This window comes from Drosophila subobscura, chromosome O, assembly GCF_008121235.1.
Source record: "Drosophila subobscura isolate 14011-0131.10 chromosome O, UCBerk_Dsub_1.0, whole genome shotgun sequence".
Lineage (NCBI taxonomy): Eukaryota > Metazoa > Arthropoda > Insecta > Diptera > Drosophilidae > Drosophila > Drosophila subobscura.
In genome coordinates this window covers 17,328,975-17,351,637 of record NC_048533.1, presented here as the reverse complement: position 1 = coordinate 17,351,637, position 22,663 = coordinate 17,328,975, and the positions used below count along the sequence as shown (strand labels likewise).

Below are 22,663 nucleotides of genomic sequence, written 5' to 3'. Positions count from 1 at the left end.
AGCACGACGCTTACCCAAGAGCATTGTCAGGAGCAGCAGCTGCATGGCCGAAGGCATCATTGAAAATTATGCAATCTAAAAAAGAAATTGCCCAAGCGGAAGCCTCGGGATCACTGCACAGGGGTACGGATACTCGAATTTATTACTGGGATTTTCAATGGAGGCAAATGTAACCGGTTCTATGACTGCCAATTGATGTTAGCTAACAACGTTTGGAGTGCACTTTCTATGGTCTAGGATGATGGCCGGCAAACAGTTTGTGTGTCACACCCAGTTCAGGCCGCTTATCGTATGTTCCACAGAAGAACCAGTTTGCTTTTAAGGCCAGGACCAGCTAACCATCGGCATCACTGCTGGCACAAAACTGGACACGAATCACTCACTATTTGACAGATAATCAACCGCTGACAACACACGTCCTGACTGGAGCGTGGGCAAACCGTATCTAATGCCAGTTGACGACAGAGCTCCCACCACAAGGTCTCGGTCTCGGTCTCGGTCCCGCAAAGTCGATGGACAGGTTCGGTGTGCTGGACAAAACGCTTTTACTTTCGGCTTTGGGAATGCAATGAGCTTCGATGTCTTTTGTAAATCCGTTGGAGACCTCTCGACGATTGCCAGCAGACCTGTGCAGGCGTCATGTATTTATAAACAAAACTCTTTTCGCTGTGTGTGCCGCTGTCGCGATGAAAGTGCAAACCCGTTAGACGGTGGTCCGTTTTCTTTGAGTTGGCCCCGGCAGCGCCAATTGATTCCACACTAAACACCAACAATGGGGCTGGGTCAATGCTACCATGCTGGAGGATTGGATAATTTACAGCCCCAGCCACAGCCTCTGCAACAGGCACTGCCGCATGAGTAATTATAGAAGAGCCTCTAATTGCCACGAGTCTGCTCCGCTCCGAGGCAGCAAGCTCGCAAATCGCATGGCGCAGACGATCGACGCCCGTGTCCGCCCGTGTTGCTTCCTCGCGGAGCAGCGTGGAGTCTCGGAATCGGAAGCAAACAAATATTTATTAAAAAATAAACACAAATTGTCTTGGGCTTAGTAACCGCGTCTATAGCGACGCATTAACTTGTCGAGCATCTCCACCCGGCGACGCTCCCGGGAGGCACGTGTTCTGGCCTCCTGGGCAGCACAGGCTGCCTTCTCGGCCAGCTTCTTGGTGCTATTGAAGTCCTTCTTGGCGCAATCCAGCTGCTTCAGCAGCATCTCCACGCGCTTCTTGGCCGTCTCCACTAGCTGCTGCTTCTCGGCCAGCTCCTGCTGAGCGCCGTTGGACACCTGCTCCGAGTTGGCCACATTGGCGTGGGCATTCTTGACGGCATCGGTGATTGTCTTAACTTGGGTACCGGCCATGCTTGCGGCCTGGGCGGCAGCCGCTGCTGTGCTTTGGGTGGTCTGCAGTCCGGAGGCCTCTTCCTGGACGACCACCTCGCCCTCACGTACCTCTGATTCCAGCTGCTCGACGATTTGCAGCTTCCCAGCAAGAGCTGCTTCTGCAGCGTTCGCTGCAGCGAAGGCCTTGTCGGCCAATTGTTGCTTCACATGTCGGGCAGCAGCCTCGGCGGCCGACACCTGGGCATCGGAGGCATCTTTGGCCTCCTTTGCGGCCTTCTGGGCTATGTTGGTGGCCTTCTGTTTGCCACCACCAGCCATATTGATGTGGCAATTGCTCTGCGAACAACCTCCCTCGGAATCATCATGCACCAGGCGGGAAAAATCATTGTAAGTCTGTGGGAGGAAGGAACTTGGTAAATCTTGGACTTTGGGGAATGTTTTCTCCATCATACGTACCTCTTCCAGCTGCTGGGCATCACTGAGAGCCCAAGCAATGGCCACAAACACCAACAAAGTTCGAATAATATGCTCGAACAGCATTTTGTATTTTATTTCTATAAAATATATTCTCAATTCGGGGATTGAAAATTTAGAACTAAAACTTCTGACACTTTTGACTGTTTTGTTATTCTGTTGATGTGACCTGGAGATTTGTGTCAGTTGATATTTGTGCCAGTTGAGATTTGTTTGTTAGTTCGCAATGCGTTGCAAGGTCTTTGTTGCGTTGTTCGTGGCGAGCTTCATTGTGGCGACCACTTCCATGACAGTCAAGCAATGCGATGAGCGCCACAAGCCCGGAAACTTGAAAGCCTTGATTGCCCCGAAAACGACAGCGAAGGCAAAGGGCGCCAAGGATGAGCCAACGGGATGTGCCACGCAGAAGTCCGGAAATACGACCGTGTCCATGGATCCATCCAAGGCTGCCGAAACGCTGCTCGCTGGCAATAAGCAGCTGCTGGACGCTCTCGAGAGCAGTTTTAGTGAGATCAAGAAGTTCCGTGAGAAGATGAAGAAGGCGGCTGCCAGCAGCTCCAACACCGCAAAGATGGTCAAGCGGGTGCGAAACACAAACCAGAAAATCGTCGCAAATCTGAAAAGTCTGTATGGGGAGTTCCAAGTTAGCTGTGAGAAAATTCGCAGCGTGTCAGAAAATGCCAAACGGGAGGTAATGGAGAAGCGGAAACTTGAAGAAGCTGCCAAGCGACGAGTGGAGTACCTGAAAAAGAACCTGGATGAGCTGCAGGCTGATCTCAAGTGTACCAGGGACAGTGCCAAGAAGGCAAACTGTGCCGCCAAGCAGGCGCAAAAGCGAGTGGACTCCACACAACACATTTCGACACTTTGAGAGAGATCTGCAGTCTGAAACTAAACACAAACACTATCTTATTGCGTTGATTTTAAGAACAATAATGTTTATATTTTGTTAGGTGGATACTCTGGGCATGGTCAATTGGAAATAATAAATAACTTGCATTGTATGGAGATTTCTATGAGGGCCATTTAAACGGCGCACCAGCAGCCTGGTGCCACTAACCATGCAATTTAAAACATATAAAACAGAAATAAAATCTGCATACAATCTTACAATTAAAACAATAGTTATTATTTGTATATTTATTTGTTTTGCAACCCCCAAGGGTCCGGCCACAAACCCCCACCACCCAAAACAAAATTAAAACATCAAACCAAATTTTCGATCCATCGCATTTAGCAAGTAAACGCACCAACACATAAATTACATACATTTGTTAACATACATCTCTACATGGTACAGACATTTACATACTGAAAACCAAGCTCCCTTGTTTCCAAAGGGGTGACTTAAATGAAATAAAATATAAGGTCATAAGGTATACAATCCAATAAAATAGAGAATTTTTATAAGAAAAAATAATTCTTCAATCGGATAAAAATGTTGTTTCAGTGTTAAAAGCCTTTGCAAGCTGGTAATTTTAAATAGAACATCAAAATCGAGGAATATGAATTAAGTGTACAGTATATTTATAGTATATTTTTTAAATGAGAAGGTATATTTTGGTATATTTTTGAGGGTATGCGGTATATCGCGGTATATTTGATCGACCATCCCTAACCGCGTTGTGTGAAAGTAGAAAAATATTGAAAACGACCAACTTTTTAGAAAAAGTGAGCAAATAATATATAAAACAGAGCAAGAATGGCGCGCAAGAATGCCCAGGCCGAAGATCTCTCGAACGTTGAGTTCGAGACCAGCGAAGATGTGGAGGTAATCCCCACTTTCAATGCCATGAATCTAAAGGAGGAGCTGCTACGCGGCATCTATGCGTACGGTAAGTTGTGTGTATACTCACGCTGTCATGTACCCGATACAGTTATTAACATTTAACTATTAAATGTGTAGGTTTTGAGAAGCCATCGGCCATTCAGCAGCGTAGCATCAAGCCCATTGTGAAGGGACGCGATGTGATTGCCCAGGCTCAGTCGGGTACAGGCAAAACAGCCACATTCTCCATATCCATTCTGCAGAGTCTGGACACCACTTTGCGTGAGACACAAGTGCTGTGCCTGTCGCCCACCCGCGAGTTGGCTGTACAAATCCAGAAGGTGATACTGGCCCTGGGCGATATGATGAATGTGCAGTGTCACGTGTGCATTGGCGGTACAAATCTGGGCGAGGACATACGCAAACTGGACTACGGCCAGCACATTGTGAGCGGCACGCCGGGACGTGTGTTCGACATGATCAAGCGGCGTGTGCTGCGCACCAGAGCCATCAAGATGCTGGTGCTGGACGAAGCCGATGAGATGCTGAACAAAGGTTTCAAGGAACAAATCTATGATGTTTACCGGTATTTGCCACCAGCAACGCAGGTGGTGCTCATCTCAGCCACATTGCCCCATGAAATCCTTGAAATGACGTCAAAGTTCATGACAGATCCCATTCGCATACTGGTCAAGCGGTAAGCAGAATGCATTTGGATGCACCCAGCAAACCTTTAACTCGTTTTGCATTTTATTACAGCGATGAGTTGACCCTGGAAGGCATCAAACAGTTCTTCGTGGCTGTCGAGCGGGAGGAGTGGAAGTTCGACACGCTCTGCGATCTGTACGATACGTTAACCATCACCCAGGCTGTCATCTTCTGCAATACCAAGCGCAAGGTGGACTGGCTGACGGAGAAGATGCGCGAGGCTAATTTCACGGTCAGCTCCATGCACGGCGACATGCCGCAGAAGGAGCGTGATGAGATCATGAAGGAGTTCCGTGCCGGCCAGTCGCGTGTTCTTATCACCACAGATGTGTGGGCGCGCGGCATTGACGTGCAGCAAGTGTCCCTGGTCATCAACTACGACTTGCCCAACAACCGTGAGCTGTACATTCATCGCATTGGCCGATCGGGTCGCTTTGGACGCAAGGGTGTCGCCATTAACTTTGTCAAATCCGACGATATTCGCATTTTGCGCGACATTGAGCAATACTACTCCACACAAATCGACGAGATGCCCATGAACGTGGCCGACTTGATCTAACACACAATGGATACATTTCTGTCAATGTATTTTTTGATGTAACGAAACGCAGCGCATCTTTTCTTAGCATTAACAACAAATGGAGTGGAGTACACTTGAATGATTTGAAGACAACCAAAATCTGTATAATAATAAATAACACGTAAGAATTTAATACAGAAACCAGTTTGTGGTTGAGACATGGGTTCGGGGTGGTGCGGAGAGGGGGAGTTGATACTTTACCTTGGTGGAGTGCACTTAAAATGAATGGTCATAGCCATTACCATGCCGCGAGGTATTTTACAATCATTTGCTTATGCTTAACCTAATCTTCCCGAAGAAACTAAACTACAAATAAAGAAGTCCTACATGCCTATGTACAAAAAGAAAAACTAATTAGCTAACTATAGACTTTGGTCCAAGGCGAACAGCAAGCGCGCGTAAAACATTCAATTGGGACTGGTTCAGCTTATGATCTCTGGCTTCTGAGTTAGCGAAACAAAGGAGCTGGCTGCTGGCGATGCTAGTGCTGGTTGCGGCTGCCTTTTAGTGTCGTCCGCTTTCAGTAGTGTTCCAAGAACGATTCCAAGAAACAGAATGAGTCCCACCTGATGATTCGATAAGAATTTCTTGGCACAGTCCGTGGGATTGTCAATGTTGAGGGAGTAAATCTGTAAAACAAGCAAATTATTGTGGAAATCTACCAATTGGAGTTCCGAGCTACCCACCTGCTGCACAAGATGAGCGCCAACAACTCCAACAGCTGCATAGTAGGGCAGCGTTTGGTCGCAGGCCCAGCCGGAGGCCGAGAGACCCGTCAGCATGGCTGCGGTGAAACCGGACAGCCAAACTTTGGTGTTCTCGCCGAAACGCAGAGCAGTGGACTTGACGCCGATTTGCAAGTCATCAAGCTTATCCTGATGGGCGTAGATTGTGTCGTAGACAATGGTCCAGCACACACCAGACAGGTAGAGCGGTAGACATGCGGCCAGGTTGACGCTGCCTTGGGTGGCACACCAGCCCAGCAGAGCGCCCCAATTGAAGGCCATGCCAAGAACCAGCTGGGGCCAGTAGGTCACCCGCTTCATCAGCGGATACGTGATCACCAGTCCCAGGGAGCTGGCGCCCAGCAGAATTGACTGCCAGTTGAGCTGGACAAGAACCAGCAGTCCCAGACTTAGCTGAGCGGAGAGAAAGACAATGGCATCGAACTGACTAATTTGCCCGGACGCAAGCGGCCGTGTCCGCGTTCGCTCCACCTTGGCGTCGATGTCTTTGTCCCAGAGATCGTTAATGGTGCAGCCGGCACCACGCATAATCAATGCTCCCGTTCCAAACAAGCCCAGCATGGTAAGGTCCGGCCAGCAACCAGCATCTGCGCTCAACGCTATGCTCCACGCACAGGGCCAGAACAGCAAGTAGGTGCCGATGGGTCGATTAATCCTCATCAGCTGGGCATATGGTTTCGTAGCTGCAGCCAGCTCTTCAAGCAGCGTTGCCGGCTTCTTGGATGAGGGCAGCGTGGTCATCTTGCGGCAACAAAGCTCCTGGACGTGCGGTAGCCTCCCGTTGCGGTAATCGCTGTCTGTGTGGAGTCCAATCAGAACACGCGCCGGCACAGCTGGCATTGGCAGCATGCTCTTTGTTGTTGTCGCCGCATAATATGGGAAATGCTTTCTGCCCTTCAGCAGATGTCGTAGCGCAAACATTGAAATTCAGCGTCCTTGGAGCGGCGGGCTATCCTACTGTAACGATCCCAATATTAAATTACACAATAAGCATCGGCGTTTAGGCAAAAACTCACATCTAAAATGGCAAGAATGTAGTCAAAATTGAATTATATTATACACTTAACCCACTGAACCCCCCTCTATTTAAACAGGTGAACAGCTTGAGTTCAATCGCTGAAAATAACACTGTTTTTACTAATTTGTCTTAAAGATATAACCTTTCTTTATACTTACAAAAATATAAAGCCAAGATATATTTCACATGAGCTGTGCTAAAATTCTTGCAGTTGGATAAAATTGGTGGGTACAATTAAAACCCCTCGTGTCGACAATGGGCTAACGTTCGTTTTTGTTGATCGGAAATCATATTCCTTGACTTTGATAGTCTGTTGAGAATTGCTAGCAAGCGAAGTCTCTCACCTTTGCAGCTATACTTTTATCCAATACATCAATCTATTCTCCACAGGATTGTCTAGTTTTCATGGCTTTCTTTTATTTTATTGCTTACAAACTAAGGTTCAGAATAAAAATAAACTAACTTAACCCATTGATAATGGTAGTATTGCCACATCGAATAAAAAAGTTAGTTTTTCTGCATCTGGTAGCACGGCTGTCGCTGGCAGTTATTTTAAATGCAAGGTTGGCATTAGATTTGTGCAAATTCCGATTTATTCCCAGAAAAAGGTGATTTCTATTTAGCTATAAACCATATATCAACTGGATTTAATTTATCTTTGCCGTGGAAAATGTAAAGTCTCCTAACTGTTATGAAAACAAGTATTTCCCCATCCATGGAACGTAATGAAAAGCTTGGCACTTTAACCAATTACGGAACCATTTACCCCTCTGCAATATCGTTTAATTTCTTCAGCTTATGCACACGGCACGAGTTTTTCGAAATTAGCACACGGCCTCAAGAATGTCCGTAGTTTTTGCGCACGGTCGTAGAATATTTGCACACGGCCATCGATCCAACCGGAGGCATTCGACACCAGTTAGAAATAAAACTCTTTGAAAGCCAAGTGGGCCTAAGGCAGACAAACGGCAAAATCGCCGCCCGACGGTTGCTATCGCTCCGGCCAGTTGCTTACTGCCAATGTTCAATATGTACAGATGTAGGTAGGTGCGTGCACGTATCAGCCAAACACCATAAAGTTCAAAGAGAAGAAAAAGAACGCCAAAAGTTGAAACACATTGAACTGGAGCAACAATTTGTTAGCCAACAAAACAATTGATAATCTTAATTGCAATAAATAATTCTGCACTTAAGAATATTCCACAACCTTTGGTACTGGACTCGCTCCATAAATCATATTATTTGGCACGGTTTATATGGTGAGAAGGTACTGGAAAATGAATGACCTTGATCTGTTAAGATGACAATTAGTCAAAGATTAATAGATGTAATAATGTTTGAGGTCCCCCCACTTTATCTTGTTGAAATTTGCAAAGATGCATCACAGATTATAATCCTTCTTTGCGTTTAATATCTTTACCTCTTATTTATGTTTACATACATATCTCACATACATACCTAGCCATTACTCTTGCTCAGTGTAAAGACCCTCTAGGTGGGCTGGTGATATCTCCGCTTGCAACCTGCTGCCCGCTAGCCGTTGATAACGTAAATTTCCCATTTCTCAGTGATAAGCGCACTTGCCTATCGTCTCGACGGGGATTAGGGTCGATTTTTCTTTAAAAAACAACTCACGACCATCGGGGGGCAACAGTCGCCGCTTCGCTCTCAGCTCACGAACAAGTGTGTTGCGGTTATCACTATAACCTGTCCAGCGTTAGCAGCTTTCGGCTTTTCCCCCCACATTGCGCTTTGTATTAATTATTATTATCCAAATAAACAAGATGGATATGGATCACAATCACGACCATGAAACTGACGATTCCACTAGCGCAGCCAAGTCCTGCCCCATGATCATGGTGGTAAGTTACACAATCTGTTTGATTTCATATGTAAATGTTTACGTATTAAGGGAGAGAGTGATAATATAATTGACGGAATTTCCAGTTTCGCCGTATGGGATTTAGCGACGAGAGCGGAGAGATCTGACAAGTTAAATTATCTATTTACTCTCTCGCTCACACTCGCGCACTTTCGTATGTAAACTGTACATATGGCGGTGTGCTCTCCGCTCGCTTTGCTCTCTCGCTTGTTGCTCTCCAGCTCTCATTTAGTTACTCTCTGCAAGCAATAAGAAGCATAACAAAATACACGCTAAACAGGGTGTTATATTGGGTCGTCAACACCATTAGATTAGTTTAGTAGGTCATAGATAGGGAATATGTATTTCCCGATATCATGTCAAAATATATTACAAACAAAGTTGCTGTTCAGCGTTGCTGCTTGGCACACCCTGTACCTGTACCTGTTGTACCTTACTAACCCTCAAGCTCACCCTGTGCTCTCTTTCTCTCCCTCTCTTCTCTCTGAACAGTTCCATGCCGGACACTGCGAACGCATTTTATGGCGTGGCTGGGTGGCTGCGACGGTGACAGAGTTCGTGCTCTCCGCCATAGCCATCTTTGTTGTTTCCTTTCTGTACGAGGCGCTGAAGTTCCTCCGCCAGCATCTGGCGCGCCGCGTGGCCCGCAAGGAGGCGGAACGCCTGGCCGACGAGCAGCGTCGGAAGAGCGACAATCCGAGCGGTTCGGACACACCCTTGGCCGAGCCCAGGGAGTTGAGCTACGGGCAACGCTTGCTGGACTCCTCGCACATTATCCAGTCGCTGCTGAATCTGCTGCAGATCGTTATATCCTACCTGCTCATGCTGATCTTCATGACATTCAACTACTGGCTCTGCCTCGCTGTCGTGCTGGGCCTGGGCATTGGCTACTTCTTCTTTGGCTGGAACAAGAAGACACCCGACGAGAGCGAGTGCTGTCCCTAGGCGGTGGGCAACGGTGTGGCCGTGAAGGATGACAGGATTGGATCATCATATCCGTGTTCTTTGATGTTATTAGGATTAGATGTACATATGCAGCAGTTAGCCCCGTCCCGTCCCCAAGGCATTACCGCAAAGTAATTACAGAAATTGTCTAAAAATACAATTTTATTCGATAGTTACACTTGGTTTAATTATTAATATTATTATTACGATAATTACATTTAGTTGCTGTAATCGTAGCCATAAATTAGTCAACTAGTTTACTTAGTGAGCATATTGTACAAATAGACGTTATGAGAACAAGAACCTATATAACACATACACATCCATACAAATCCCTAAATATATTTCGATTAACATTAACCATTCCGCAAATCCGAACTCAATACTCTCCACTTCAACATAATGAGTTACTTGCAGTTCATCTGACTAAATCCAACGCGAAACTCTAACAATCCAAGAATGAAAAACAAACACAAAGAAAAATCTCCAAAATTACATAAAATTCGTATAGAAGTATGGTAGGTCCCGTGCTAGGTTTCAATTGGCATCCGAAAACACATCTGTCGGCACTTTGAGACTTCTCCCAAAAGTATGCATTGCAATTGGCAACGTTTTGCCGGCGAAAGTGTTCACTGGAACCGTCTCCGACTAGAGCTCTGAGTTTCGCACCCTTAACCAACCCCCCAGCTCAAACTATGACTAATGGCCTCCGGCGAAGCTTTCCTGCTGCATCCTCATAAGCCCGTGGCTCCGGCAGCCATCATACCGCCGTGATGGTGATGATGGTGCATGCCACCATTTTGAAAGTACATGTAGTAGTTGTAGGGCGTCTGTTGTCCACCCTCGCAGTCGAGCAGCGGCTGGCCCCCACTGGCTCCACCGGTCACCGGCGACGGGGTCATTGGCAGCGGCGACACTGTGTTGCCCATGCCCACGCCAACGCCAACGCCCACCTGGCAGCTGGCACGCAAGGCGACAGCCTGATGGTGGGCCAGGATATCGCTGACAGAATGCGACGATGGCCAGTGGGCGGCTGCTGCGGCGGCGGCCACGCTGCGCAGCTGGTGGGGATGCGTCTGACCACCCGATCCCTGAGGTGGTGAGGGGCTGCCGCAGGAGACGGCCTTCATGCTGTACGCGGCGGCGGCACTGTACGGCTGATAGATGGAATTGTAGAGGTGGGCGTGGGCGTGGGCATGGGCGTGGACATGATGGGCGCTGGCCGCTGCCACGGCTGCCGTCTGGTGGTGATGGTGGTGGTGATGCGGGGCGCCCGGGTGTGTGTTTCCCACATTCATGCCGTTGCCATTGCTGCCAATCTGACTGCCGCTGCCACCCACATTGCCACCGCCGCCGCCTCCGCCGTTTCCGTTGCTGCTGTTTCCACTGCCCAATCCGGAGCCAGTCGATCCGCCCGGTGCATGGTGGTGCCCGATGCTGCCCAGCTTGTTGCGCAGGATGCGGGAAATGGAGCTGACGCTGGGCACATTCGTCTTGTCACAGATTCCCTCACTGAGCAGTCGGTCCCGGATCTCCCAGGCAAAGATGCCCGGATCGCGCTGCTTCAGCTCCCGGATGTAGTTGACCACCTTGGGCGTGGTCACGCGCGGCTTGGAGCCTCCGATGGCGCCCGGCAGTATGGAGCCCGTCTCGTGGTAGCGCGCCAGTATCTTGGACACACAGCCATGACTCACCCGCAGCTGGCGGGAAATGTCACAGGGCCGGATGCCCAGCCGGGCCAGCTCCACGATCCGCATGCGCGTCGCATTCGGCAATGGTCGCCCATTGACAAAGACACCGCCCAGTTGGTTCACCTCGCCGTACTGCGGACACTGCGACTCTGCAACGAGAGGGAGAGCAAAAGGAGAGGGTTAGAGAGTTTAGCATGGGAAAAATAAAAGTTACAGAGAGCAAGTCGAAGCTTGGATGCTCTTTAGGATATTTGCAGAATGGTCAGAGAATAATTATTAATTGCTGAAAGTTGTATATCGATTTCATGTGCATAAAAGGAAAAAAATTGATCATCAAATTGTATCATAATCTTTTCCGAAATTCCCTTAGATCTGCATATATCCATGTCCCATCTTGAGGGTATAAACAAAGAGCAGTCCCTCGAATGGCAACCGAACAAAAGCACATTTGCCTCTAATTAGTTTCGCCCGCAAATAAGAACGGTGAGGAGTTTGCGGGGCAGCAGCAGCAGCAGCGAAATGGATTGGAGTTTGTTCGTTTCTTCGGCTGAAAAAATCGCCTGCTACCATTTGCTTCTTGGAACTGCGGATGTGGGTGTTTCGAGAATCGTACCACAGATTGCGGACTTGGAAAACACCATTCAAATGCAACGAACGTGCGGAAATGCAAAAGATTTGCCCCCTTTTTGAGGCAGGTTAAACTGTGGACAGATCACTACCTAGGACGAAGTAGGTGAAAGAAAACAATTTAAGTGCTCCAGAAAAGAAAAACAAGAGTTTTCAGTTAAATTTTATCTAGCAAATAAAAGCTACACACATCATTTGAATGCATCAGTCATGGCACCTGCCAGTGTAGCTCTGGAGTTCCACTACAATTAGAGGCAACTGGAGGAAATGTTGCACATCTGCGCCGACTTCTAATTTCGAATTGTGTTTCACAGCAGCTACTTGCTGGCACAACACGTACTCGTGGTCCAGCGCCATAAAACTTGACCACAATAGGGCTCCGCTCCCGAGTTGCAAAAGAAAACAGGAAGGAACCGAACAAAGAAGGGACTTGGCAGTGCCCTGGAGTATCGACCCTCATTCAAGAAATCGAATGCAAAAGTACATTTCGCGACTTACAAGTCCATTGGCATGAAGGTATATCGTATTACAGTCCGAATTGCCAGCCCCGCAGACACTTGTTGCCACCACCCCCACAACTTGGACTAACGATCCGACAGACAGTTTCAAATTTCATGTACTTTATGGTTATGGATTTGCGCACTTGTCAATTGCAGTTCGATGATCATTGCCAGGCACTTGCACTTGCGGGCTAACCCCACCAGACAAATGGGCCAGACGAACGTGCAGCTGCATAAATACGAAACAAATAGTCCGAAATAGCCGGTATCTCCCCACATAAAAGGTGATTGTTCATGTTGAGAGAGCATTAGGGGAGATAAATAAAGAATTACTCGACTATGGGATGCCGTGTAAACACTTTAAATAGATGTGATTATCATGCGACTAAGAAAGAACATCGAAAGCCATCCAAGTAACTTTTCAATCTCTAGCAAATATAATTAAAAATCTATTGCAATCTCCATGAAGTGATCCTTCGATAGTGGTCTAAGATGCTCAGCCAACATTCATGCATTTGTGTGCCATTTATCGCACTATATAAACCAGTCTCTCAGCTACATTTGCCCGTCAGTCAAAGTTAGAATGTCAACTAGAAGTGAACTTGTTTTAATACTCGGCCTCTGCCTGCTCCTCAACGTGCTGGGCACTCAGGCCCGACCAGAGCCAGAGCAGAGTCCTGCCAAAACGGTAAGCAGCTATTGAAACATCCTATTCCACTTGAGTTAATTATTTTGGCATTTTAGAAACGCGAAACGTACGATTGGTTTTCCAGCATCTTGTCAGACTACTTTGATGACAGCGACAGCGACTCGGAGGAGATCCGTAAGTACTTTTGGGGTTCTATCTACTGATGTTACTTGCTTTATTTATATTTCCTTTCAGTGATTTGTCGCAACTGTACGGTTATAGTCGGCCAAAAAGATCCGAATCAAACTGCTGCACCAGCGGGTCCTCCTGCAGTAGCCCCAACTGCTGCCCCTGGCGCTCCACCTGCAGCTGCACCTGCCGCTACTCCTCCGGCTGCTCCGGCTGCACCTGCTGCACCTGCTGCCCCTGCTGCTCCACCTGCTTCTCCAGCAGCTCCTGCGCCAGCCACTGGAGATGCCTCAACAGCAGCTCCTGCGGCAGCCCCTGCAGCAGCGGCCACAACTGCAGCTCCTTCAGGATAGTTTTTCCAATCCGTTCATCATCATAGCATTCATCTATCCTTAGGTTTGAACACGGGATTCGGTATACGACTTAACTTATTATATGAATAAAACTTTTGTTCTCGGTGCAGAATCATGCAAAGAACTCCCACAGATCTGTGCACAAATCTCGGATACTTGGATTCCTCCCCTGCACTTGCACATATCTCACGAGTTTGAGATACAATTGTCGTGACATAAGTCACAACAAATCGGCTGGCACTCGCCACAGACCCACACGCATTGCGGCGTCTGGCGAGTGGATGGGGTTCTCCCACATCCACTTCCATTTCCATACGGGGACCAAGTCGGTGGTTTTATTTCGTGTTTGGTCTTTGAACATTCGGGACGACAGGAGCCAGGGCATTTTCCCCCAGCGACAGCGACAGTGTGCCGGTGGCAAAAATGTGATATCGCGGCAGCCCCCAGCTTGACATTATGTTTGACATTTGTAATCTTGTGATCGTTAATTATTTTCGAATTGAGTTACAAACATAGAGGGTCTTCGCTGGGCTCCTGCTCCTCGTCTCTGGAGTCTGCAGCGTAGTATCCAGCGCCAGAGCCACCAAGGGATGAGGCAACGTCAAAGATCACACATACGACAAATGCGCTACCTATAGTATGATGCAGCAAATGCGAAGCATCTTCACAGATTTACCCATTAGCTGCACTCTTTTTGTGCTCTTTAAAAAAGCCATTGCCAAAGGGTATATAAGACAGTTGAAGGAGAGAGAAGTTTAAGCAAAGAACTTGCAGCCAAAATATTTAATCATTTACAACCTTCAAAGAACTTGCTTTCGCAGCTATGGACACCAAAATGTATGTCAATGGATATCCTCTAGTCCGTACATCTGCTCCCCCCGAGCATCCCATACATTTGTATACTTCTGTTCTCCATTGTCTGTCTGTTTTTTCCGATTTTCTTCTGCTGTGTTGTCGACAAAAAGTATTCGAAATATGTTCAATGAGGGCTGCAATTTGTTTGTTCTCTTCGTGAACATTATCTCCGAGTGCTTGACTTTTGTGCTAAACGTTCATAAATTTGTCTCAACAAATATCTTCTAGTTGTCGGGCCACCAAATGAACGATGTACATGGAGGATCCTCTTGTTTTTTGTGTCTTTGCTTGGATCTATTGCTGGAGATTGTGGTGCTGCGTTGCTGGTTTTAATGGCTTTTCAAATACGCATGACATCAATTTTGGGCAATTATGGAAGATTAATGGAAGCCAAAGTTGAGCACTTGGAGTTTAATTATGATATTTGAGTTATTCCGAGCGACTAACGATAAGAATAGAACCGAAAAATTTGAATTGGAATTGACCATCGGTTGTGTTGTGTTGTTGTGTGACTTGTTAGGTGAAAATGTTTGAAAATCGCCACCACATCACCCTCAATCATTGCTGTGCTGTGTGTTGATTTCCCCTTCCCCTGTGATTTATGACCGCCAATGCCAATCGACATCCGGCCTGCTCCGAGCCAGAATAAAATGTGCTCTCCCGCACATGCAAATTAGTCACGTATTCCCTATTAGAGCAACACATCGATTCCATTCCCCTCGGGCTCTGGATGCTGATGATGAGTCAAAAGTGGCTGGCAAACATTTTGCAACGTGCCGTGCCCAGTCTCCAAAACATATTTGATTAATGAGCGATGATGCTAGTTGCAGTTGCAGTTCCACAGTCTCGTTCCCTTTCCTAACTAACCCTTTTGGTAGGGATTCGTTGCACAAGTGCAAGTGCAACATTTTGTTGACCCTTCGGAGTGGTGGTGGACGATGCGTCGGCACTGATTGTTGGTCTTATTAGAGGTGCAAACATGCCACCGTCGTTGAACGTTGAACGATCTTCGTGCGTCGGTCACGATCAGAGGCGATTCAGGTGCATCCCAGGTCGCCGTTGAGATGTTTGCTTGTTTGCTCGCCATCTCCCGATGAAGAAGAACCTTCGAACACTAAAAGATATTTTGTTTGTTTAATTTCGAGTTAAGCCGCTGATCATTTAGAACAGCAGCAGCAGCAGCCAGGAGACCGGGAGCGGCAGCGTACTACTTTATATCTAATGAGGACCCTTTCCGGCTTTCCGACTTTCCACTAGTCAGCGACTTAATCAAGGCAAACACTCAGGCCTACAAAGTCGTTGCCTGATCCGATCCGATACGATCCAATCCGATCTCGAGTCGAGTCGAGGCTGAGCAGCAGCAGCCGCTTCTGTTAATGAAAGGCAAACAGCTACAAAAATGTGAAGAGGTCTGGTAAACAGCTTAAAAAATCATAAACTCTGAAACGAAATGGAGATGCATATGGCCGTGCCCTTGCCTCGAACAGCCCTGGAACCTATTCCGGTCAATATTTGCCCATGGATTTTCGTCTCCGTTCCGTTGTCCTTACGGATGCCAGCGGAAATTCGAAACGCATTCGGTAGCTGCTCTCTGATGCTTCTGTATCTGTGTGTTCTCTTTTTTGGTGGTACAAATGGCTTACAAATGGCTCTGTTTGCCATGAAATTTTATACTTTTACTTAGGCTGGTCGTCACGCTCGACTCCTAGATATCGGCGTCGTCTTTCGCGGGTGGGTTAAGGGTTCGTATCGGCATCCTCCCCGCAGAGCATGCCATAAAAAGCTCAATTAAAATTGTCTATAGGGCAACATTATAATTCATAAATTCTGGGAAATTGCCGAATACAATGGCCGGTCATTGTTTCCACTGCCACTCCACAAACGATAAACAAATTACATACAAAATGCTACCAACGACCAGGCAATCCATAAAGAAATGTTTGTCCGTTCATTTCCCTTTCATTTTCTTGGAAATTTCTCAACACTTGCGCTTTTTGACAAACGAATGCCGACGGCACTTAAAATTGTAAATTGCCATTTTTCAACTCCTTTTATAAATTATTAAAATATCATTAAAGTGTTCACCAAAAGCCACTGATGCGCGTAAATCCAATTACGGGAGCAATTAACAAATGTTAACTAACTAGAACTAATTAAAAATAATATTTTGCTAAACAAAATGGACGGAGCGGCAAAGAAAAAACAAAACTAAATTGCTAAAAAATATATTTACGAGCATGTGATTACAGTGAGGACTGCAATGGGATTTTTTTCAACTTTAAAACTATTTTTTAATGATTTATTTTCGATAAGAGCAGCTATCGAAGGGAATAGCTAGAGAAACATAAATAAAATCCTGGTTTTCTTTTACTTGTCTTCACTGTACATTGATTATTCTGAATTTGTTTTTAGCAATGCATTTTCTTATCATTTCGGAATGATGCGAAATAATGATCTGGCAATAAACGAGATTGCACCGTCCTCTTCCTGCTTGTCTGGTTGATAAGATGCAACTAAAAGTGCACTGAAATAAATGTACTCGTACACACTCGTACTCGTAATTTGATTTGATTCGATTGATGCGGAGATTATTTCATTTAGAAATTATTCGCCGGCGAGCACAAATTTGATGTCAAATGTCGAGAGGCAATGAACTTATTTGCTGCCTAATTGAATTTAACAAATTCAAACATTTCAAATTGATAAGAAATTTTGTTTATGCTATCATTTAAATACATTGTGGGATTTATGAGACACATTTTGAAGTGATAGCATGGGCAAAAAGAACCCTACGATGACAACAATACTTTTCGGGCATTTTGTTGTGTTTCAACAATAAATAAACATTTCAAATCAAATTAATAAGCGGCCCGTCAATTAACACGTTTTCACGTCAAGCCATGCGTTCTGAGAAAATGGCCCACTTAATTGTATTAAATCGTAGAAAGCTCTGAGTAATTGTCTGCATATTCACAGCATTAACTGAAGGGAAACAAATAAAATAAATAATACAATACAATATCAAAATGGCTGCCAATTTGGATTGTGTGTGTGTGTTTGTGTGCTTTAATTCGTTGTGGGACCAAATGGAATATAAATTTGGCATGAAATGATGTTTTTGATATTGAGGGCAATATTTTTTCGGGCTGTATGTTTGGTGTTTGATCCATTCTGTTGGCGGATGGAACGCCCCAAAACGTTACAAAAACGCGACAAAGTTTAAAACAGTTTAAGACGAATTTCGAATGCTCTAAGAGTTCTTGATGTTTGATGCCATCACAAGTTCCACAACCCATAATCCATACCCTCCCCGATAGGGTATTCAAGTGCATGGCAAATTGAATTTCCTTTTTGAATACTGTACAATTTCTGGGTTTATGCACATGTGCATGTGGTGCGGCCTGTTCCCATAAATCTTTGGGTCTTGGCAAGCGGTTCCTTCTCCTTCGGCAGACCCAGTGGCAGCCCCAGCGGCAATGCAGGTTGATTGACAGAGCGCCGTCTGGGGAGCGATGGGGAGATGCCGCTTCATATATGTTTAATTTGTGTGATTTTCTTTTTATGAAATTTACATGCATTCGCATTTGCAGAAAAAATTAATTTAACAACTCAGTTGAGTTGTGCTGAGGCTCGGCAATTGCATTGCGTATACGCCGCGTGGCCCCTGTCCCCATATGCATTATGTATAAGACATGAAAATACATAAATGCATTATAAACATTCATACATAGTTGCAGACTTTGTTGGGTTCTTGCTGCGACATATAAATAGCACCCTTTAAATGCAGTCTTCATTGCAGTTTTGTTATTTATTTTCGTTTTGTTTTTTCCTTTCATTTATATACTAACTATGAGCAGCACTTGTCGACAATTTCGCATTCGGAGCGTTGCACAATTTGCCGCACAATCGCATTTATTTATCAGTAAATTTCACAGAGTCGCCCAGCCGGGAGAAAGAGGAAGCATAAGTATTCCCCTGTCTCCTCTTGAACCGCAGGCAATGCCATTTTCCATCTTAATCTGCAAAAGTTCAATTTCAAGTGTTATCAATGCAAAAGAGATCGCTATTTGTTTACACAACATCGATCGATGCTGTTTCCCCATGCAAATGAACATCAAGAAAGATGCGGAGAGAAGGAAATTCCCTGCTAATTTATAGTCACTTGAAATTTATATTGATTGGTCTTAAATCCATAATAGATAGACTCCAAATCATTTCAAAAATATGGTCATTATTCTTCACATATCGATGAGCATTTTCTGGGTCCCGATAATGTTCAATGGTTCATAGTACATAGCCCATACATATTACATACATAAATCACCGTCTGTAGAGATCTGCCATGCGTGTTCCTCGTTTCCTGATTAAACAATGCCAGGCGGATCAAGTGCAAGTGCCTCAAATTATAAATGAAAGTCATAAAATAGGCGCCCTGCCCTGTGCTGCGTGCTCCGGCAAGTGGGAATCAAAAGTACATAAAGCTAAATAGATTCCTTCGGCGTCAACAGCATTGTCTGTCAACAGAAATTAATGAGTCCATAAATCACGGCAGCCACCACAAAGATACGCGCAGCGCACCGCCCAGAGCCCTTCTCCGGAGCTGATCGCAAAATGGGAGTCTAGGAAATATGACGGCTGCTCCTCAGTGCGGAGGGAATGTCGAGAAAGGGGTGGCACCCAACAAAGACATGCCGCGGTGACTTCAATTACGCGTACCAAGAATGTGGACAATGCGAGCCGAGCGCATAGCCCAAATGTACGATAGAAGATAGAGGCCACAAATCGAAAACTCGTACATCCATCCAACAGATCCGACCAATCATTGGCAATGTACTAGAACCGACACCGACACACACAACTCCCTGGCATGGCCCCCGGGTCCCCGGACAGGGACGAGTACGGTTCGGGTTCGCTGGCATTCGAGCAATGTGCAACGCCCGTCGCTGACAGCGGCAACATGCATAAATCTAGCCATGTGTTCCGCAGCTCGCCCACTCTTGACTCCTCTGACACTGCCTCTGACTGCAGACTCTGGACGATGGGAAGTGCAGTTGGAGTCTATGAGTATTTATGTGGTACTCCTACTGCAGTTCCGGCTGCAACCCCGCGGGAATTGACACAGGCCACCAAGGGGTTAGGGTTCACATCCAGATGTTGGCTGTTCTTATTGATGAGCTTCCATTCATTATCCCCTCGAGCACGTGCCCCCACCAACACCAGCGATTAGAAACTCATTAAATTTATGATAATGAGCGGTTTTGCTCCTCAACCTCAATGCACACACTTGTCAAATGTCAAAGGAGCGATCCTTGGGGAGAAAGAAATGCAACTCCAGCTGAGTGAAGTTCTTAGGGATCAGAAACCATCAAATTCTGTGGGGGAAACTTTGAAAATTGCTTCAAATTTCAGAAAGTAAAGGAAGGAACACTTTTGCACTCCAGAGAAGTCCATTTGAATTTGTCACGAAGTTGCGGATCATAATATCCCAAGTCGTAAGTCGCTTAATGAAAGAGTTTCGCATCAGTTGACGGGGAAGTGATTTAATTATGGAACTCTGGGGGGAAACGACACCGACAATGGCGACGCCACACAATCAAGCGGGGTCACTGAAGCGTTGTCCCAAACTTGAGTTGCAATCAGATGGAGGAAGCTGCAGGTTGGGCTTTTATAATGCTCCGTTCCCGTACCCGTTCCCGTACCCTACCTCCGCTCTGTCCCTGCTCCTGTGCCACCCGTAAATAAGTACAGATGTATACTCTTCCATTAAGGCGTGTACACATTGACGCGACGTCTTTTCTTTTCGTACGAGCATCTCAAGTGTTTGCCTGCATTTTGTGACCATCGTAGTACCAGTGCGAGACTCTGGCCTGTGGCTGCGTCTACATCTTCGTCTGGTCTGGCCTGGGGTCTACGTCTTTTGTTTTACTGCCCATTTCTGTGATTTTAGCATCTCGCATCGGCACTGTCGGTCGTCGGTCGTCGGTGTTTTGTGGGCTTTTCATGTTTAGCTACCGAAGTAGATGGCTACCGGTGGCCGTTAGTCACGCACTTGTGCATCTTCATAGCCACCGCAACGGCGACTCTCCCGTCTCTCCGCCTCTCCGTCTTCGTCTATGCCTCTGCGTCTCTCCTTCTGCATCTTCGTCGACGTCTGCGGCCGTGCAAACAAAGCGGCCAGCATGCGCGTACAAACAAAATGTCAAAACATCGAAAGCAAGTCATTAATGGACCAAAGTGCGGGACTTTGCGACTTTTTTTGTTGTATTCCTGCCCCGATGCATGTTTTATTATTTCCAATAATTGTTACTACTTTTGTGGGTTGAATATATGGAATATGATTCTTGATTAAAATAGAGGGGAAATGGCGATCAATAGATTGGTAAATTAATTAACTTTATGGACACATCCAAAAGCAACCAGCAATAGAACGAATTTCTAAATGCAATGAACCAAAGATCGCTCTCAAAAATTAGCAGCGAATCAAAGCTACATAGTATAACTTTGAATAAGAAAGAAGGATGATTTAAAGATCACAGAACAGTCACCAATAGGAATACAGATCGTAAAATTGAATGTTGCAACTGATAAAATTGTAGGACTTGTTTCCAAAATATATTAATTTTGGATAATCCTAAATTTATACGCGATCCACAAGTCAGATAGAAAGAGGACTCCTTGGAAATGTACGAAGTTATGTCATTCATTCCATTTCTCCTACCTTGACCAACTAATTCCAATGACGATTCCATCTTTTAAATTTCGCGAAAGTTAACCATGTTTAACCACTATTAACTAATATATTTACAGCCCTAAGGAAAGCAACGCATGCCAAATTATTCAATTGCACACCGTTTTGTCAATAGATCTTTGGGGTAGCTCAAAGCAAATCTTTACACACATTTTTCATTTATTTTCGGGCCAATGGGTTGGAGTTTTCGGGGGTTTTGTTTTCTGGCCCAAAGCACATGGACAAACAGAGACACGGACACTTGGAGCCAAAAGTGAAGACCGCACGACAAAAGGCGCAAACATTACAACGATCATTAGTTAAATTAGAAGGCATGGGCAGGGGCATGGACCTGGGTGACCATCTTCGATGGCAAACACGAGACGCAGCTACCGCGAGGCTGGCGATCATGCGCGGCCAGCGACGGCAACCTTTTGAAACGACAAAATCATAAGCAAACACTTGTCCCCTCTTGGCCTGGCCCAAAAAGGGCAAAGGGAGTGAGTGGAATGCCTCAATCGATGGCAGGGAGTTGAGTTGAGCTGCATCAGGACCTGGGACTCGGATCACTTTGTTGGCAAAACACTTGAGTTGACGATTTGAGTGGCTGTGTTGGATTAACCAGGGAGATCTTCATTGCCGTCGGCACCTCACATATGTATGTAGATCGATCGATCATTGGAGAGGGCCCTACTGGATAGTGGATATTGGATATATTGGATGGAGGGGCAGACACCTACCTGGGTCCATGTCGGGCGGCGTTAGTTGACTGAAGAACTCCACAATTGCTTCGTTGGTTACCGGCTGTTGATTTTGCTCTTCTACAGCGACTCTTTCTCCGCCAACTTTCTCTGCCCCCGCGACGGAGATTCAATTTGCACACTGCGCGAAATGGAGGGAGGAATATATGTTTTGGGACTGGGACTGGAGCTGGAGATGGGGCTGGGGCTGCGGAGCAAGCAGAGCTGTTGACTAGTCGTTAACTTTTCGCACTTGCCACTTGGCTATAATGTTAGTTTCAATTAAGGCATGAAATTTGTATACAAATTGGCGCCAGTTGGTGCTGGAGCACTGGTGCCCGGTTGCGTTTCGATCGCCACGTCGCGACGGGGCGTCTGAGTTGTTGAACCAAAACTGAGATCTGATTAGCACATTTTCGGGCCAAACGATCGGGGTTTCTGATAATTATCACGCACTTATCCACACCTTATCGTAAATGGTTGGGGCTGGGGGATATACACTTTGATCTTTGTTGGCTGTTGGACCTCCGGCGCGATCAGATCGATCGATCATTCCACGGAGATAGACACTCGCGATTTGCTCAGATTCGTTTAATCCGCATCCACTGATCCGTGCGCGCGCTTCTCGTCTCGACTCGTCTCTCTCTTTACCGTGCGAATCTCTGCCGCGCTCTCTGCCACTCTTGTGTTGTTGGTCGTCACCCGTGTCTGCTGCGACTAATGTGGCTGCCACTGTTGCCCGAACGAGCAGCGATCGTGTGTCCATCAATCCACATCCACAACCACAGTCGCAGTAGCAGCCACATCCACGGCGTCGACGCAGCATCCGCAGATTCTCTCTCTCTGTCTTTCTCTCTGCCTCTCCTTATCTCGCTCTCTGTCCCACTGCC

General features: G+C 46.3%; 6 protein-coding genes across 6 annotated transcripts; 3 read left to right on the top strand and 3 right to left on the bottom strand.

Moving 5' to 3' along the window:
• Nucleotides 1-1,025: 1,025 nt before the first annotated feature.
• Nucleotides 1,026-1,943, bottom strand: LOC117899210. Its single transcript, XM_034809082.1, has 2 exons — nucleotides 1,799-1,943; nucleotides 1,026-1,735 (listed from the first exon to the last, which is right to left on the bottom strand). The coding sequence occupies exons 1-2, from the start codon at nucleotides 1,880-1,882 to the stop codon at nucleotides 1,046-1,048; spliced, it is 774 nt and encodes a 257-aa protein (XP_034664973.1). The 5' UTR covers nucleotides 1,883-1,943; the 3' UTR covers nucleotides 1,026-1,045.
• Nucleotides 1,944-3,423: 1,480 nt separating this feature from the next.
• Nucleotides 3,424-5,013, top strand: LOC117899202 (eukaryotic initiation factor 4A-III). The gene is made up of 3 exons (XM_034809074.1): nucleotides 3,424-3,651; nucleotides 3,723-4,281; nucleotides 4,344-5,013. The coding sequence occupies exons 1-3, from the start codon at nucleotides 3,519-3,521 to the stop codon at nucleotides 4,849-4,851; spliced, it is 1,200 nt and encodes a 399-aa protein (XP_034664965.1). The 5' UTR covers nucleotides 3,424-3,518; the 3' UTR covers nucleotides 4,852-5,013.
• Nucleotides 4,978-6,586, bottom strand: LOC117899203 (4-hydroxybenzoate polyprenyltransferase, mitochondrial). The gene is made up of 2 exons (XM_034809075.1): nucleotides 5,559-6,586; nucleotides 4,978-5,501 (listed from the first exon to the last, which is right to left on the bottom strand). Exons 1-2 carry the CDS (start codon nucleotides 6,537-6,539, stop codon nucleotides 5,295-5,297), a joined length of 1,188 nt encoding a protein of 395 aa, XP_034664966.1. The 5' UTR covers nucleotides 6,540-6,586; the 3' UTR covers nucleotides 4,978-5,294.
• Nucleotides 6,587-8,289: 1,703 nt separating this feature from the next.
• LOC117899212 (high affinity copper uptake protein 1) lies at nucleotides 8,290-9,637 on the top strand. The gene is made up of 2 exons (XM_034809085.1): nucleotides 8,290-8,498; nucleotides 9,011-9,637. Exons 1-2 carry the CDS (start codon nucleotides 8,421-8,423, stop codon nucleotides 9,461-9,463), a joined length of 531 nt encoding a protein of 176 aa, XP_034664976.1. The 5' UTR covers nucleotides 8,290-8,420; the 3' UTR covers nucleotides 9,464-9,637.
• A 155-nt stretch (nucleotides 9,638-9,792) lies between these two features.
• Nucleotides 9,793-22,521, bottom strand: LOC117899204 (paired box pox-meso protein). Its single transcript, XM_034809076.1, has 2 exons — nucleotides 21,774-22,521; nucleotides 9,793-11,303 (listed from the first exon to the last, which is right to left on the bottom strand). The coding sequence occupies exons 1-2, from the start codon at nucleotides 21,781-21,783 to the stop codon at nucleotides 10,198-10,200; spliced, it is 1,116 nt and encodes a 371-aa protein (XP_034664967.1). The 5' UTR covers nucleotides 21,784-22,521; the 3' UTR covers nucleotides 9,793-10,197.
• LOC117899213 (oleosin-B6) lies at nucleotides 12,820-13,560 on the top strand. Its single transcript, XM_034809086.1, has 3 exons — nucleotides 12,820-12,969; nucleotides 13,026-13,104; nucleotides 13,165-13,560. Exons 1-3 carry the CDS (start codon nucleotides 12,865-12,867, stop codon nucleotides 13,449-13,451), a joined length of 471 nt encoding a protein of 156 aa, XP_034664977.1. The 5' UTR covers nucleotides 12,820-12,864; the 3' UTR covers nucleotides 13,452-13,560.
• Nucleotides 22,522-22,663: the final 142 nt, after the last annotated feature.

Bases quoted from the DNA above. Each gene is read 5' to 3' on its own strand.
- LOC117899210 (XM_034809082.1), bottom strand. From the start codon at position 1,882: ATGCTGTTCGAGCATATTATTCGAACTTTGTTGGTGTTTGTGGCCATT. The intron at 1,736-1,798 runs GTACGTATGATG...TTCCTCCCACAG, and splicing joins ATGCCCAGCAGCTGGAAGAG to ACTTACAATGATTTTTCCCG.
- LOC117899202 (XM_034809074.1), top strand. From the start codon at position 3,519: ATGGCGCGCAAGAATGCCCAGGCCGAAGATCTCTCGAACGTTGAGTTC. The intron at 3,652-3,722 runs GTAAGTTGTGTG...TTAAATGTGTAG, and splicing joins ACGCGGCATCTATGCGTACG to GTTTTGAGAAGCCATCGGCC. The intron at 4,282-4,343 runs GTAAGCAGAATG...ATTTTATTACAG, and splicing joins ATTCGCATACTGGTCAAGCG to CGATGAGTTGACCCTGGAAG.
- LOC117899203 (XM_034809075.1), bottom strand. From the start codon at position 6,539: ATGTTTGCGCTACGACATCTGCTGAAGGGCAGAAAGCATTTCCCATAT. The intron at 5,502-5,558 runs GTGGGTAGCTCG...CTTGTTTTACAG, and splicing joins GCGCTCATCTTGTGCAGCAG to ATTTACTCCCTCAACATTGA.
- LOC117899212 (XM_034809085.1), top strand. From the start codon at position 8,421: ATGGATATGGATCACAATCACGACCATGAAACTGACGATTCCACTAGC. The intron at 8,499-9,010 runs GTAAGTTACACA...CTCTCTGAACAG, and splicing joins CCTGCCCCATGATCATGGTG to TTCCATGCCGGACACTGCGA.
- LOC117899213 (XM_034809086.1), top strand. From the start codon at position 12,865: ATGTCAACTAGAAGTGAACTTGTTTTAATACTCGGCCTCTGCCTGCTC. The intron at 12,970-13,025 runs GTAAGCAGCTAT...TTGGCATTTTAG, and splicing joins AGCAGAGTCCTGCCAAAACG to AAACGCGAAACGTACGATTG. The intron at 13,105-13,164 runs GTAAGTACTTTT...ATTTCCTTTCAG, and splicing joins CAGCGACTCGGAGGAGATCC to TGATTTGTCGCAACTGTACG.